The sequence below is a fragment of the Artibeus jamaicensis genome, unplaced genomic scaffold (assembly GCF_021234435.1).
Source record: "Artibeus jamaicensis isolate MK-2021 breed Jamaican fruit bat unplaced genomic scaffold, CSHL_Jam_final contig_465, whole genome shotgun sequence".
In the NCBI taxonomy this organism is placed as follows: domain Eukaryota; kingdom Metazoa; phylum Chordata; class Mammalia; order Chiroptera; family Phyllostomidae; genus Artibeus; species Artibeus jamaicensis.
This window is the reverse complement of record NW_026521843.1, coordinates 18,166,266-18,184,208: the sequence shown is the minus strand read 5'-3', so window position 1 is coordinate 18,184,208 and position 17,943 is coordinate 18,166,266. Positions and strand designations below refer to the sequence as shown.

The 17,943-nt window shown below is 37.4% G+C and overlaps 1 protein-coding gene across 2 annotated transcripts in view; it reads left to right on the top strand.

The window, feature by feature from the left end:
- MEMO1 (mediator of cell motility 1) overlaps window positions 1-17,943 on the top strand; it is a 112,790-nt gene that overhangs the window by 39,465 nt on the left and 55,382 nt on the right. Inside the window, exons 2-3 of one of the 2 annotated variants that reach the window (XM_037146597.2) lie at window positions 3,437-3,518; window positions 17,206-17,274. In XM_037146597.2, coding sequence (XP_037002492.1) covers window positions 3,437-3,518; window positions 17,206-17,274 — 151 coding nt within the window. Of the gene's footprint in view, window positions 1-3,433; window positions 3,519-17,205; window positions 17,275-17,943 lie in introns of those variants that run through there. The other variant, XM_037146596.2, reaches the window with a different exon arrangement.

Here is a 17,943-nt window from a genome sequence, read left to right as displayed (position 1 = left end):
GCACATTTGTCCCTCACAACCATAGTGTAGTTTTGTTGGGATTTAACAATGGTTAATTTTTACATTCATCAGTGCGCTTTTCAGTCCAATGGTATTTGAAAAACAACACATATGTTCTACATCATCTTCATGTATTAAGGATAACATATTGCCAAATATCAGCCTCTGTGGAAGAATTCAGATTCATTATTTTTTACTTGACTGTCTATAGACCAACAATTAAGTAACCATAAGAATAAATTGATTGGTATTTGGCTGTAACCTTAGGATCCTTCTGTAGAAATTGGTCCTTTTCCAGAGGGACTGATAAGAAAGCTTGGTTTAGTGCTTAAAATCAGTGAAGTTGGTGGCAGTAGGGTGTCTGAATTGGGGGATACTTTCTTTGCACTTATAGGATATTACTTTTTCTTTTAATTTTAATTTTTATTGTTAAGTGTTTATTTATTGTGTTAATTCATTCTAATATTTTTCTTTATTTTCCCCTTTGTTCCCCTGCACCCAGTACCTCTCATTCCCTCAGACAATTCCCACACCATTGTTTATGTTTGTGGGTCATGCCTATAATCTTTGGCTACTTCATTTCCTGTATAGTACTTTACATCCCCAGGGCTATTCTGTAACTACCTACTTGTACTTGTTAATCAATCCCCTCACCTCCTCACCCATTTCCCCACAACCCCCTCCTATCTCCATCTGGCAGCCATCAAAACACTCTCTTTAGCCTTGATTCTGTCTCTGTTCTTGTTTGGTTAGTTTGTTTTTTTTAGGTTCAATTGTTGATAGATATATCTTTATTGCATTTTTATTGTTTGTAGTTTTGATATTCTCTTTGTTTATAAGACCCGTTAACAATGCATATAATAATGGTTTGGTGATGATATAAACTCCTTTAGTTTTTCTTGTCTGCGAAGCTCTTTACCCTTTGACTCTAAATGATATCTTTGCTGGGTAGAGCAATCTTGGCTTTAAGTCCCTACTTTCCATGACTTTGAATATTCCTTCACAATCCCTTCTAGCCTGCAAAATTTCTTTTGAGAAATTATTTGACAGTCTTATGGGAACTCACCTGTAGGTAACTAAGTGCTTTTCTCTTGCTGCTTTAAGATTCTCTCTTTATCTTTAACCTTTGCCATTTTATTTATTTATTTATTTATTTTTTAATATTTATTTATTTACTTATCTTTAGAGGGGAAGGAGAGAGGGAGAGAAACATCAATGTATGGTTGCCTCTAGTGCGTCCCCTGCTGGGAACTGGCCTGCAGGGAACTCGCTTGCAACCCAGGCATGTGCCCTGACTGGGAATTGAACTGCGATCCTCTGGTTCGCAGGCCTGTGCTCAATCCACTGAGCTACACCAGCCAGGGTAACCTTTGCCATTTTAATATTGTGTCTTGGAGTAGGTCTCTTTGCATCCATTCTATTTGGGGAATATTTTCTTTGCTCTTACAGGGCTTTTTAACTTCTGCTTTGCAAACTTCTTGTAATATGGAAATATTTACATATTTACCATACATACTTTAGGTTAGTATGAAATTTATTAAGCAGCTAAAGTTTTAGTTTACTATTTTTCCTTGAGTTAATAATGAGATTATTTCATACAGATTTTTGGTAATTGTTCTTAAATTTAAGTTTTAAAAATAAACTACATTGTTTAATTTTGAATCAGAATTTTTTTGTACTTTGACTATTATAGATGGGCTGTTATAAGTTTGACTTGTTTATGAGTAAAGTCCTAAAATATACCAAATAATTTCTAAACCAGCACACAATTAATCTCAATAGATATTTGTGAAATACAAATTAGAAGAATCAAAGATATACCATTTCTTACTGTATCGAATTGGCAAAAATTAAAAATTCTGAGAGTATCTAACATTGATAAGGATATAGGGAAATGGGAATTTTTAACTAATATCGATGTTGGAGAAATGTAATTTAACCAAAAACCTCCTGCCATCTCAGAAAGCCTCTCTTTAAAGGTCGAAGAAAAAGAAAACAATTTTATTTTTGAATAAGCATTAATCTAGAATGTGATGCACATCACAAGCAATCTGCTAAGAGATTGCAAAGATCTAAAGAGAGCTCTTCCTTTTAATGGAGGTACGTAGATACAGCCAATTACACACATGCTCTGAAGGCAAACTATGACGGTTGTCAAGTAAGAAGACTTGATGGCAACATTTGTCACACATCTGTGTTGTCTTTAACTAATTGGTTTTATCCAAAGGAAAAAGAAGCATTTATGACAGTAGGTACTTGAAATTACCTGTGTGGCTAGGTGGTCAACTCAAATTAGTCTCCTATCTTTCCTCAGAAACTGGCAGAGAGGGGAGTTGTCTTCCTTGATCATACTTCAGAGAGATGGCTACCAGGTCCTTGAGAAAGTCAGTCCTGGGTTGTTGGTTAGAAGCTTATTTAGCTTTTAAAAATATTTATATACATTTCAAAGGTGCAGAGAAAGATTGAATAATTACAAGTTTTCTGGAGAAAATGCTTTTAAGAAAAATGTGTGTTGGGTTTCTCTTCCCTTAGTTTTAACAGGGAGAATTAAACTTCTTAATTCTGTTTTGTCCTTATACTGATGGGTAAATTGTTTCAGCTGCATTAGTGGGCAATTTAGCAATGTTGTAGTAGAGCTGAGGATATTATCCACTACTTTTACTTCTAGATAAGTCCCATAGAAACTCTTAACACATGTTTACGAGAGGTTTGTAGCATTGTCTATTAACAGTGAAATGGAAATTGCCAAAATGTCTGTGAACAGGAGGATGAATGAATTGGGGTATATTCATACATTACAGTACTTAACAGGGATGTCCAACTTTTTGGTGTCTCTGGGCCACACTGGAAGAAGAGTTGTCTTGGGCCACACATTAAACACACAAACAGTAATGAAAACTGATGAGCAAAAAAAAAAAGTTTTAAGTAAATTTACGGTTTTGTGTTGGGCTGCATGGGACCCACGGGTTTGACACTACTGCACAGCATTGAAAATGAATGAATTGCAACTCCATATATCAACATGAATCATTAAAAAAAAAGATTTTATTTATTTAATTTTAGAGAGAGGAGAAGGGAGGGAGAAAGAGAAAGAGAGAGAGAGAGAAACAGCAATGTGAGAGAAGAACATCGATTGGTTGCCTCTCATAAGTGCCCTGATCTGGGACCACACCCACAACCCAGGCATGTGCCCTGACCAGGAATTGAACAAATAGATAAAAGCAAGTTTAGTTTATTCAGTACTTGACCATGCCATATTGCTTGCTAGAGTCTTTGTGTGTAGTTGCTTAAGTTTCAAACATTAATGTTCAAACGATCCTATTGTCTGTTAAGGTATTTTAGTCCCAAATAGGTTTAATGAGAGTTTTATGTCATGTATGGTTATCCATAGCACATTGCTTTGCTGACTCCAATTTCTCTCTTTGTCTTTTTACAGGACCGCAGCTGAATGCACAGCTAGAAGGTTGGCTTTCACAAGTACAGTCTACAAAAAGACCTGCTAGAGCCATTATTGCACCGTAAGTTTTAAGGGTCTTTACCCAGAATATCTCATATGTTAATTGTTAATAGAGAATGAGTATCTACTGGTTGCGCTGTAAATCAAAACCCCAATGATATGCTGTGCTGACAAAATTGCATTCAGTAAATTTCGTGAATCCCATAACTTTAACTCAGGGGTAAAGGAAATTGGCCACTTTATTTTCTCAAATGCAGCAATTTTAAAATTTATTTTTGGTAATAAAACTGACTTAAAGCAGAGGGATATTTACATTATATAATCTTGGTGATTTCAGTAATAATTTATATAAATGAGTGAGTTCTATTTTAAACATTAAAAAAAATCTTCTTTAATCCACATACTTTTAAACTTATAATGAAAAATATGCATTAACCATAATACGGTGCAATATGGAGTAGCAACCAGAGTTTTCCTGGAAGAATAGATTTTTTTGTAATGAAAGTCTTTGAGTCTTTTGTCTTTGAATATTAGGGGGCTTTTTAGAACTGAGAGATGACAAATGTACTATTAATGATGTGCCTGTGTATGATAGGAATCCAGTTAATTTTGATTTAGTTTCCAATGCTAATATTCAAACTGCATTTTTAAAGCACACGTTAACTTTTTTTTTATGAAGAGTTAGAGTTGGAGTTTGTGGAGTTTCTTCTGACAGCAGTATCTTTATGACTTCTGTCGAGTTAAGGTTTGGTAACCTGATAAATAATAAGTAATGAAAATAATGATAGCAACCATTTATTAAACGCTGTGAATTAAATGAGTAAAAGCACATAAAGATCCTACATTAACGTTTGGCATGTAATAAGTATTCCATTAATGTTATGTATTTTATGTGCCAAACATTTTGTTAAGTACTCCATTTGTGTGTTCTCACTCGATCTCATTCATAGAGGAGACTGATTGTACCACTATAAGTTTTATGGCGGACAAGTTATTTAATTTCTTGTGCCTTTTCTCATTAATATAATTGGAATAATAGTACTGTGATACAGTTTTTTGATGATAAAATGAGCTAATCTTTGTTAAAATTTGAGCATAATGACTTGCAATTATTTATTTGGTCATTCAGCAAATATGTACCAGGCTAAATGCCAGGTACTCTTCTTTGTGATGCTTTTGGAATAATTTAGAATCTCTTCTCTCTTAGTGCTTTCATTTTAATACTGGAGAAAGACAGTAAACAATTAATTACATTCTTTGTCAGGTGCTGATGGGTGCTAAGAAGAAAAATAAAGCAGATAAGAGGATTGAGAGTGACAATATAGGTAGGGAGTTGCTAGTTTATATAGGATAGTTAGAACAGGTCTGAGAAGGTAACATTTGAGCCTAAATGATGGGAGAGAGAAGCTACACAGATGCATAGAGAGAGGGTTTCAGGCTGGGAACAGCAAGCACAAAGACTAGGGCAGGGTATGCTTAGCGTGTTTGAGAAGCAAGGAGGCTGGTGTAGCTGGAGTGGCATGTGTGAGTGAAAGGGGAACGGGGGAGATAGGCATCATGGAGAGGCTTTATAGGCTGCCATAAAAACTGGTTTTTACTCCAAGTGAATGGCAAGTCATGAGAAGTTTTGAGCAGAAAAGTGACATGATCTGACTTAGGTTTGAAAAGGATTACTTTTGCCTGCTGTAAGGATGTTCAGTTTTGTGGCAACAGGGAGTCCAGTTTAGGATGGGTATTGCAATAGTACAGGAAAGAGATGACATAGTGGCTTTGACTAAGGGCTAGTGGTGGAGGTGATGAGAAGCAGTGTATTCTAGATATATTTCTAAGGTAAGTACCAGTAAAATAGAAGAAGAGTCAGTGAAAACTCTTAAGTTTTGGTGCTTGTGAAACTGGAAGGTTGGAATTGCTTTTATACTGTTAAGGGCAAATGGGTGGAAGTAGGGAGTGGAGTTCATATTAGAATCTAGGAATTGACTTTGACCGTGTTAATGTTGAGATCCCTATTAGCTATCCAAGTAGAGATTTCAAATGGGCAGGCAGCTAGATATATGAACTGTAGTACAGGGAATAAGGCCAGGCTGCTTTAGTGTATATATCACAGGCTGTAGTTGGCCAGGGTGTAAAATAAAGATAGAGAAGAGGTTCAAGGACTTAAGCCCCTTAGGCAAACAACTTTATGTAGAGGGCAGATTGAAGATGAGCATTTACAAAGGAGATATTGAAGGAGGACCAGTGAGCAAAGAGGAAAACCAAGGATGAAGAACGTTTCTGGGAGGCAAAACAATGAAAAATGTGTCAGGGAGGAGCAAAGGATCAGCTCTGTGAAATTCTGCCAATTGGTCAAATAAGATGAGGACTGAAAATTGATCATTGGATTTTGCAATGTGGATATTGCTGGTTTACCTTGATAACAACAATTTCTGTGGGGTGTTGGGATAAAGGCATGATTGGTGTAGGTTCAAGAAAGAATCCGAGAGTGAAATGAAGATGAAGTGAGTGTACTTAGTCCCCTCCCCTCTCCCCCAGGAATTTTGCTGTAAATTAAGCAAATAGGGCAGTGGGAATATGGTGTCAGGAGAATTTTTATTCAGGATAAAAGATAGTAAAGTGTTATAATGTTGATGAAATGAACGAGTGGAGAAGGAAAAATTGATACAGGGATAAGAGGGGAATTTTGTAAAAGTGAAGCCCTTGATTGGGGGAGAAACAGTGGATCTCTTTGTAGTAACTCATGAGATAGGTTGTATTGTCTTGCACATTGTTTTGCTGGTGTTGGGCTATTGCGGTTTGCGCCCCTCCTAGTTAAAACTTGTTACAAATGTGGGAGCGGAGCTGAATCAACATATAATTAAGTTGAGGTTAGTTATTTATGAAAAAGTAGCCAGACTTGTTTTTTTCTTGTAGTTAGTGTAAAATTGAAATCGCTGGCTGTGGCCTGGGAAATGAAGTATGCGAGCCTAAGTTCCAATATATTGATTTGTAAAAATTTTAATTTCCAAATTACCTTAAGTTTTTTTTTTAAAGATTATTTATTTATTTATTTATTTTTAGAGAGTGGGAAGGGAGGGAGAGAGCGAGAGAGGGAGAGAAACATCGAGGCTGCCTCTTGTATGCCCACAACCTAGGAGTGTGCCCTGACTGGTAATTGAACTGTTGACCTTTTACTTTGCAGAATGACACCCAATCAGCTGAGCCACACCAGTCAGGACCAAGTTACCTCAAGTTTTAAAATGGATATTTGAAAATAGTTTTGCCTATGGTATACTTTTTTCTGCTATATAGGGACCTTGTAATGTTGATGCATATATAGGCAGTATCCATTTTTGTTAACATATGATCATATAGTATAGTAATTTGTCATACTAAATGGTTTCCAGAAGTATTTTCCTTTGCAGAGTTACTTTTTTTTTGAGGTAGAAAAGTAACATGTTTTTTATTGTTGTTATACTCATATAAGCACAAAGGTTTTTTTGTAAGAATATGCTTATATAATAATTAAAAAACTGAAAATTTTAGGATTTTATTTTTATTTCAAATCAAGTCAATCAAAACATGCTTTAAATTTTATAAATTCTAGCTCTCTGGAATCAGCTTTTCTTAGATTTTGCTTTATAGGCATAAATCATAAAATGGGGATCATAAAAACACAAACACAGAACCTAGATAGCACACTTTTGAAAGTGCTTAAGCAGATTGCTCATTTTTATATTGATGTAGATTAAATAGGATGATACAATTAAAGAATAAATATTGACCCTTAAACTAACTGTTGATCAATCTTAATGACTCTAACCCACAGGTGGCAAACACAAGGCCCACGGGCCGAATCCAGCCCTCCACCTTGTTTTATACAGCCTGGCAACTTGTTTCTACCCAGCGGCAATGCTGAGCTCCTTGCCCCTAGTTAAGGAGTAGTTACATTTATACAGTCCTACAATTACATTTGGCCCTTTGAAGGTAACCTTGAGTCTGATGTGGCCTCTGGTAAAAATGAGTTTGACATATAGGCAGGAACATTTGGGGAGTTCAAAAGATTTTAACATGATTAAAAATATCCTTTGTTTGAATTTAGAGCTACCTTACTTATCTTGAGGTATAGGAGACAGTATGTGTCCCAGGGATATACACTATATTGAAATAATCTCAAAAACTAGGAGATCCAAAAGCGTTTCTACCGTGACCGCCAGATACGACATTGGCCATGCGCCACAATGCCAGCATTGTTGTTTGTCTCGCAGTATGCAGGAGTAGCTTAGCAACCCTTAGAATGGAGCTGTATAGGTGTGCATCACTTAAGAAAACACATGTTGAATATAAAAATATAGTCAGATAATTGGGGATGGGGCTTGTTTAATTATTATTTTTACTATATAGCAAAACCTATAAATATTGGAGCCTCCTTTATACATTTAAAATAAAGTTTAACTTGTTAGTAGTTAACCTGATAGGAGTTGTATGGAATAAAGGGCACTTTTACTTTTTTTACTGTGTACATGTATTACATTTTTTTAAAAATAAATTTATTTATTTATTTTTGAATTGATTATGCTGTTACAGTTGTTCTATTCCCCCCTTCATTCCCCTCCACCCTGCCCCCCCAACCCCACCATTACCCTCCCTTTAGTTTATGTCCATGTGTCTCAAGTCCTTTAGGTTCTATATTTCCCATACTATTCTTGCCCCCCCCCATCTATTTTCTATCTACTGTCTATGCTACTTGTTTTCTGTACCTTCTCCCCCTGTCTCCTCCTCCCACTCCCCTGTTGCTAATCCTCCTTGAGATCTTCATTTCTATGTTTCCACTCCTGATCTAGCTGTCCTTTTAGTTTGCTTTCGTTTTAGGTGTGGTTGTTAATAACTGTGAGTTTGTTGTCCTTTCACTGTTCATGTTTCTTTAACTTCTTTTTCTTAGATAAGTCCCTTTAACATTTCATATAATAAGGGCTTGGTGATGATGAACTCCTTGAATTTGGTCTTATCTGAGAAGCACCTTATCTGTCCTTCTGTTCTAAATGAAAGTTTTGCTGGGTAGAGCAATCTTGGTTGTAGGTCTTTAGATTTCATGACTTGGAATATTTCTTTCCAGCCCCTTCTTGCCTGTAAGGTCTCTTTTGGGAAATCTGCTGACAGCCTGATGGGGACTCCTTTGTAGGTGATTGTCCCCTTACCTCTTGCTGCTTCCAGGATTCTTTCCTTCATTTTAATTTTGGCTAATGTAATTATGATATACCTTGGTGTGTTTCTTCTTGAGTCCAACTTTTTTGGTACTCTCTGGGCTTCTTGGATTTCTTGGAAGTCTATTTCCTTTGCCAGATTGGGGAAATTTTCTTTTATTATTTGTTCAAATAGTTTTTCCACTGGTGGTTGTGTCTTTCCCCTTTCTGGTACCCCTATAATTCAGATATTGGAGCGTTTATAGATGTCCTGGAGGTTCCTAAGCTTCTCCTCATTTTTCTGAATTCTTATTTCTTCATTCCTTTCTGTTTGATGATTTTTTTCTTCTTCCTTCTGGTCCACTCCATTGATTTGATTCCCAGTTTTTTTTTCATCTCTATGGGTTTCCTGTGGAATTCCATTCATTTCCCTTAATTTAGCCTTCATATGTTTCTCTAATTTGTGGCTATAGTTCACCAGATCTGTGAGGAAGCTGATGACCAGTGTTTTAAACTGTGCGTCTGAGAGATTTGCTATTTCTTAGTCACTTAGATTTATCTCTGGGACTTTGAGGTCTCCCTGCAACATTTTTGGTCTGTTCTGGCCCTTTAAGTGGGAGGAGCGGCGCCTTGGATTCCCAGGTCGCTGGGTTGTGAAGCTGTATGTGGGGGCGTGGTCAGAGCGGGGAGATGGCGCCGCCGCAGCCTCCGCCGGTCTGACCGCTCACTCCCTCACCCGCGTGCAACCAGGCAACCATAGTCAACTCGCTGCCACCGCCTCCCCACTGACTCCTTCGTAGTCGCTCACCCGGTGGGCCGCTCGGTTGCTCACTAGGTCCAATCCTGGGTTTGGAACCCGTGCGACTGGATTCGCGCATCTGGATTCCGCGCCCGGGTTGATCGAGCCCTCCTTTGTAACTCCTCACCCGACGCCGGTTTCGCCCCTTACCGGTCGGGCCGAAGAATTTGTTGTTAGTGGACTTCCGAAAAGTTCAGTTTTCCGTGTTCTGGTTGTGTTTTCTGATGCTAATATTTAGTTGTCCCTAAACTTGGTTGTGTGAGGAGGCACGGCACATCCACCTAAACCTCCATCTTGGCGGAAGTCTCCATGTATTACTTTTAATGTAGAAACTAGTTTTTAAAAATGTAGAAAATAAGTATTTATGTAGAATGCCAGTTTGCATATAGTGGGGCATACCTGTGGAGCTCCACCAGTGTGTGTTATAAGACAACGAATCATAAATTACACAGTTTAAGTTACTAAAGGTGTGCGACTTGTTTAGTTTTCATTCTTATTTATATTAATAGGTTATTCATGGCAGTAGCTGAAATCCTATATATGTTAGCATTAAAAATTCTAGATGTGCAACTCGTGGTTAGTTTATTCTTGTTTGACTTGACTAACTTTAATAATGTTCTTTAGCTCAAAGTATTGTTTATTTAATATTTGTGAGATCTCATTTTATAAAAATAATATTCTGAATAATGATTATCTAACCTGGACATTTTGGGGGGATACAATCACCTACTAATATTTTGTATTGAAGCAGGACTCTTGAGGGCCATTGAAAAGTGCCTATGAAAGAAAATAATAAAGGCTAAGTACATACAGCACAATAAAATAGAGAGAGGCGGTGTGGAGGCTGCTGCCTCTGCAAACTGTTTAGAGCCAGTTGTCATTCAGGTTGTTTTTAATTTTAGTTTCTAGCTTGTCAGGTCATGTTTTAGCTTAAGTAGATCTTATAGACTTTTGTTATCACTAGAAGTCTTCTTATTTCATCTGGTCCAATCTTCTCATTTCATCTAGGCCAGTCTTTTTATTTCCATTTTGCTGCTATTAATTAGAACTAGGAATGTGAGAACCTGACTTAGTTGAATCTAAGTATTCTTTTGTTCCCTATATCATATTTAATGAAAAGCCTCTCAGAGAATGTGTGGTAAACTCTTGGCATTCATGGTTTATACTATTCACCTATAACCTTGGTAGTCTGAGACTTAACAAGTGAAAATCCTTGTCATGCAGAAATTAGTAATTTTGCCTGACATAGGAATTTAAATTATACCACGCTGCCAGGGTGGTGTGTGGAAAACTGTCACTTAATCAGTGAATGATCATGGACATTGGCCTTGTATCCTCATTTGATTGCCGCTCTGTGGGGCCACAGAAATTCTAGACAGTTAGAAGCAGGACTTAATGGTGTAAAGGGTCTGCTGTGTAGGAGTAAAGGGAGAAGCAGAAGTACTTAAGAGAAGGATCAGTTTAGTTTATAGAGGCATGGTTTAGCCTAGTGACAAATTGTAGATATTAAAATATAATTTTATATTGGGTTGGCCAAAAAGTCCATTTAGTTTTTTTGTAAAATAAAGGGCACATTTTTCATTGTCACCAATAACTGTTGATTTGGGTGTTTTGAGTATGTTGGCTATCCCCCACCTGGGATAACGTGGATTGTTCTCAATGTCTTGATTTCATCACTATCAACTGCACCTGGTCTACCTGACTGTGGAACATCATCCAGTGAGAAATCTCTAGCAGGAAACTTACAAACCAGTTTTGACATATTGGATCAGCCACAGCACCTTCACCATCTGTTGTACAAATCTTTTTTTGTATTTCTACCTTTCTTGAAACAATAAAGCATAATGTGCCAAAAATATTACATATTGTCTTCCATCTCAATATGGAAGAAAATATGTGGCTACACATATTTTCTAAATATGGCTGCACAATAATTTCTTAAAATGGCTACACAAAAATTCCCCGATTTTGATAAGTTTTTAAAAAATGCACACTGATATGACAACTGTGACAATACAATTTAATAAAATTGTTTTGAATGAAGATAAAGAAAACTAAGTGCTACTAGACTCATCTTATGGAAAAAACCAAATGGATTTTTTGGCCAACCCGGGTATTTGCCTTCATGAAAAGCTTCATTGGGAACCAGGGTGACCTGGAAAAGCTAGGAGGATGACTTTCTGTTAAGGATTTTCATAGCTTTTAAAAGACTGACTGTGACATGCTTTTACGATGCATGCTTAAATATCTATAGAGTCCACATTTTTACTGGTCTTTTGGCTATTAAGCTCAAAAGAAAAAACCCTTAGATGTTCCCTTGGTGAAACCTCCTTTATTAGGAGTAATCCCTTAATGAAACCTCGTTTTCATATAAATATAGAATATTAGTAAGAGAAGTGGGGCAGAAACAGAGGACCAGTAGTGAGATTTGATAATGATTACTGTGCTTTCTTAAAGGAAGGTATTAGAAATTCTCTTCTTTGACTGTATTCTTGGTCCATTCATGAGTTTCTCATGATGGGTATTAAGAGGGATGGTTTGCTTAATGATTTTTTAAAATACTCTGCAATGTATTCTTTCTCCAAATTAGGACTCTTCCTCTCTTCACAACTATTTTGTAGTTCTTTAAAGTAGACCTTTCAGTGTCCAACTTTAGAAAGACTGAAATCATGAACTGAGTTCTCTTATAAAACATTTACCTTAGTTATGTTTTCAAACCTGTTGTCCTTCCCTATATAATAGTTTTATAGGATGTATGATTCTGTAAGTATTCTTCCAGGTTTTAGGCTTGTTTCTCCTACTCCATGGACTCCTTCCTTTGTTCCTTCAAATATGTAAAGAATGGGTGGTTAAAAATGGGTTCTGGAGTTTTACTGCCTGGCTTTAAGTCCTGGGGTTAAACTAGAGTGTCAAGATCAGTGCAGGATGACAGCAAAACTGTATTTGCTGAGCCACAGAACAACATAAATTTCCATCTGGCTAAGATTAGATCTGTGTTGTGAAAGTATTGTTATATCAAGCAACTTAATAGGCTCCCTTGGATAGAGTGATTACCATTAATCTGACCAATAAAGCCCTTGGTGATTTCAGCGTGCTTAATGTTCTATATAACTGAATTCCCAATTAAGCACATTGCTATCCTGTATTGCTGTGGTTGACTTATGTGAATCTTTTTCTACATTCACAGCTTAACCTAGTTCAGATGAGGGTCACTTTAAAAATAGAGCTTCATTGTGCATACAGGCACCATGATTAACATACAGGTGCATATATGTAAAATGTACAATGATAAGTTTGAACTATGTATACACCTGTGAAACTGTTACCACAGTTAAGGTAATGAACATACCATTCCCAATTTTTCTTGTGCCCTGTTATAATTCTCATTTTATATCCACTGATATTTTTCTATTACTATAGATTAGTTTTTATTTTCTAGAGTTATTTACATGGCATCATATAGTATGAACTTTTTTGTCTGGCTTCTCTTAGCATATTTCTTTATTGAGTTTTGCCATTTGTAAGCACAATTATTTTGAGTGTGTCAGGAGTTCATTTCTTTCTCTTACTAAAGAGTGTTCTTTTTTAAAAAAATATTTTATTTATCTATCTTTAGAGGGGAAGGGAAGGAGAGAAATATCAATGTATGGTTGCCGCTTGTGGGTCCCTGCTGGGAACTAGCCTGCAACCCAGGCATGTGCCCTGACTGGGAATAGAACCGGGATCATGTGGTTTGCAGGCCCGCACTCAATCCATTGAGCTACACCAGCCAGGGCTGAAGAGCATTCTTCTGTATGGATACAGTGCAGCTAGTTTATCCATTCACCTTTTGAGGGTCATTCAGTTGTTTCCAGTTTTGGGCTATTGCAAATGAAACAGGGATGGAGATATGTGTATAAATCTTTGTGAGGTGGACGCATTGCTTTTTTTAAAGGAGTAGAATGGCTTGGATCACAGGGCAGGAGTATGTTTAATTGTTTAAGCAATTGCCACCCTGTTTTCCATTTCTACAAGTACAAATTGAGTTTCTGTTCTATATCCTTGCCATACTTGATATGGTCACTCATTTTAACTTTAGCTATTCTAGTGAGTATTTAGTGGTACCTCATTCTAGTTTTCAAATTAAAGTTTTTATTGGAGAGAGAGAAAGAGATCAGTTTTTGTTGTTCTACTTATGTATACATTCATTGGTTGATTTTTTGTATGTGCCCTGACTGGGGATTGAACCTGCAACCTTGGAGTATCTGGATGATGTTCCAACGAACTGACCTTTTTGGCCAGGGCTCTCATTTTAATTTTAATTTGCCTTTCCTTGATGAGTACATGGTGGTGAGCATTCTTTTTTTAAAAAAATATGTTTTATTGATTATACTATTACAGTTGCCCCATTTTCTCCTCTTCGCTCCCCTCCACCCTCCATAGCCCCTCCCATCCACATTCCCCCACTGTAGTTCATGTCCCTGGGTTATACATATAAGCTCTTTGGCTTCTACATTTCCTATACTATTCTTAGCCTCCCCTTTCTATTTTCTATCTACCATCTATGCTACTTATTCTCTGTACCTTTTTCCCCCTCTCTCCCCCTCCCACTGCCCCTGTTGCTAACCTTCCATGTCATCTCCATTTCTGTTATTCTGTTCCTGTTCTAGTAGTTTGCTTTTGTTTTTGTTTTAGGCATGGTTGTTAACATAACTGTGAGTTTGTTGTCATTTTACTGTTCATAGTTTTGATGTCATCTTTTTCTTAGATAAGTCCCTTTAACATTTCATAAAATAAGGTCTTGGTGATGATGAACTCCTTGAACTTGACCTTATCTGAGAAGCACTTTATCTGCCCTTCCATTCTAAATGAAAGTTTTGCTGGATAGAGCAATCTTGGATGTAGGTCTTTGGATTTCATGACTTGGAATACTTCTTTTCGGCCCCTTCTTGCCTGTAAGGTCTCTTTTGAGAAATCAGCTGACAGTCTTGTGGGAACTCCTTTGTAGATGACAGTCCCCTTATGTCTTGCTGCTTCTAGGATTCTCTGCTTCATTTTAATCTTGGGTAATGTAATTATGATGTGCTTTGGTGTGTTCCTCCTTGGGTCCAACTTCTCTGAGACTCTCTGAGCTTCCTGGACTTCCTGGAAGTCTATTTCCTTTGCCAGATTGGGGAAATTCTCCTTTATTATTTGTTCAAATAAGTTTTCCACTTGTTGCTGTTCCTCTTCCCTTTCTGGTACCCCTATAATTCAGATGTTGGAATGTTTAAAGATGTCCTGGAGGTTCCTAAGCCTCTCCTCATTTTTTTGAATTCTTATTTCTTTATTCTTTTCTCGTTGTATGTTTCTTTCTTCCTTCTGTTCCTCACTGTTGAGTCCCAGTTTCTTTGCCATCACTGTTGGTTTCCTGTGCATTTTCATTTTTTCACTTAGTGTATCCTTCATTTTTTTGATCTAATTTATGACCAAATTCAACCAGTTCTGTGAGCATCCTGATCACCAGTGTTTTGAACTGTGCATCTGATAGGTTGGCTATCTCTTCATTGCTTAGTTATATTTTTTCTGGAGCTTTGATTTGTTCTTTCGTTTGGGCTATTTTTTGTCTTGACGTGCCTGTTACGTATGAGGGGTGGAGCCTTAGGTGTTCACCTAAACGGGGCAACCCAGTTGCTGGCTTGTGACTGTATGTAGGGAAGGGGCCCAAGAGGGAGCAGTGGTGCTTGCTCCGCTCTCTACCAAATGTTAGTCACTTTCCCCGATTCCCAGAAGCAAATTGGGCCCTCCTGGTGTCCTTCCTGGTGGGTGGGCTTGTGTACATTCTAGGACCCTGTGGGTCTCTCCAACGAACTCTCCTGTGAGGCTGGGAGTCTCTCCACCTGCTGCCCAACCCCACACAGGTGTTTCCAGTTGGTGTTTTGAGGCTTTATTTACCCGCCCTAGAGCTTTGGGTTGCACAGTCCGTCCAGCTTCCCAGTGGTTTCTCCTGGTTTATCTGCACATGAATGTGGGACCGCCTGGTTTGCAATCTGACTCCTGCTCCACCCGCTGCTGTCTTGCCGGCCAGCCACAGCCTTGCGCGCCCACCCGCCACCTCGCTGGGTCTGCCAGCCGCTGCCTTGCCCGACACCTCCGCTCCTACCGGTCTTGGATGAATGTGTCTTCTTTAACTCCTTGGTTGTGAGACTTCCATAGAGTTCAGTTTTCTGTCAGTTTCGGTTGTTTTTTGTTTTTAAATTGTTGTTGTCCTTTTGGTTGTGCGAGGAGGCACAGTGTGTCTACCTACACCTCCATCTTGGCCGGAAGTCTGAGGTGAGCGTTCTTTTATGTGCTTAATTTGCCACCTCAGTGTATTCTTTGATGAAGTATCTGTTCATATACTTTCCTATTAAAATTTTTTTAATTGTGGTAAAGTACACTCAACAAAATTTACCATATTAACCACTTTTAACCATTTACACGAACAGTTAAGTACAGTGATAAATACATTCACATTGTTTTACAACCAGTCTTCAGAACTCTTTGTCTCGCCAAAACAGTTTCCTATTTTTACATATTGGGTTGTTTGTTTTGACATTTTTGATATATTCAGATGTAAATCTTTTATCAGATATGCTTTATAAATATTTTCTCCAATACTTTGTTTTGTCTTTTCAGGTTACTGGGTATCTTGAAATTAGCCATGATTGGGAAATGATTTAGTCCACATTAATTGGCCAGGTGCTACAAATTAGGGCTTTAGTTTTTACTGATTTTCTATTTTAAGAAAGTAATGCGAAAAGGTGAATAATGCAAATTAAACTTAAAATTGTTGTGTCTGTAGCCTTTACACTTAATAGCGAAATGAAATGAGGAAGGAAATATTCTTTCTAGTATTTGAAACCTATTATCTAATCAGTAAAGAAGTCATTCGAGTTGTTGAATGTCTTCATTGTTTCACTCTTGTGGGTTGCAGCCATCCCTGGGCTATGAATAATAGTTTAGCCAAAATCAGTGAAAGCATTCTGTGACAGTCAGTTGGCTATGTGGAATTTGCAATAAAGAAAGAGTATTAGATATTTTTTCATTATTTGTAAATTGTGTGGTATATAGTTTTGTAATTAAGTAAAATTTATAAGGTTATTTGCGCGCACACACACACACACATTTTCTTTTCTGCAGAGCCAGTTGTTAAAAGTTACCAGTGTACCACTGGCCACACATTAATAAGAAAGCACTAAGGGAAATGTTTCTAGCCTTGTGTAACTTGAGTGAGTCAAGAAACAAAAATAAATTTCCAAAATGGTCATTTTACAGGTGATAAAAGACCCACTCTTACTGCTGGGACCAGAGGAAGGCATGTGTAGTTAAGAGAGAAAATAACATACAGAAGGCCAAGTAAATCCACTTACAGCTGAACACACAGAGGGAAGAGAGTTATTAGTTGTAGGATGTTTGTTTTGGTTTCATTTGATGTGTTCTTAGTCTTATCATTGTTATGTAATAGTCTGTTAATGGTATTGAAGAGGGATGTTAAAAACTCATATATCATTAGTGTTCCATTAGCAACTTCAACTAAGCCTTGGATATCACCAAATCAAACTTCTCTTGAGACCAAAAAATTGCAAAATATTCTTTAAAATTTAAAATTGGAACATAGAACAATTGTGTTATTATTATTGTCTAGGAGTTACATTATTAGTACATTGCTTTTTAATCCATATGCTCAATTGTTATATTTACCATAGTTATTATATTTCTTTCAAAAAGTTTTTTTTCAGCATATCTCTATTTCTGAATTTGATGCTTAAGTTTAAAAATATTTTGTTTTGTAGCCATGCAGGATATACTTACTGTGGGTCTTGTGCTGCTCATGCTTACAAACAAGTGGATCCATCTATTACGTAAGTAATCCAGTCAGAGACCAGTTTGTTACCGAGTGATGTTGGGGATTGCAGCTGGCTTGTCACTGAACTAGTTTGTTTTGCATACTTACTGTTACTATGTACTCATTCATTAGGAATTTGACTTTTTATAAATTCAATATCTTTTATAGGTTATAGAAAGTTAAATACTACTTTTTCATTCTCTTAGGATGGTAAAATGTGTGGTTCTGGAAATGTTACAATGTTAATGTGATAATGTGATTTATAAGAAATAAAAATTTGGTCATTCAGGTGACCAAAATGTATTTCTCATGTACATTTGGTTTTATCCCACAGTTCCTAACTCACAGGTCCCCAGACCCTTGGAATTTCCTCTTGTTATAGAGAGGTATAATGAGGTGACTTTTGGATCCCAGCTAAGGATAGGGGCTGGTTGCCAGGAGAACCAATCATGTGATTAGAGGGTTGGAACTTCTCAGTCCACTCCTGACCTCTGGGGAATCAGGAGGGCCTGGAGGTTGAATCAGTCATGGCCGAGTAATGAAGCCTCCATACAAACCCAGAAGGACTTGGTGTTGGTGGTGTAGTGATGAGCATAGCTGCCTTCCAAACACAAAAGGAAAGCTTCAGAGAACTTCTGGGTTGATCTAAGGGGGAGCGGCCCCCTGCAGTGGGAGTGGAAGTCAC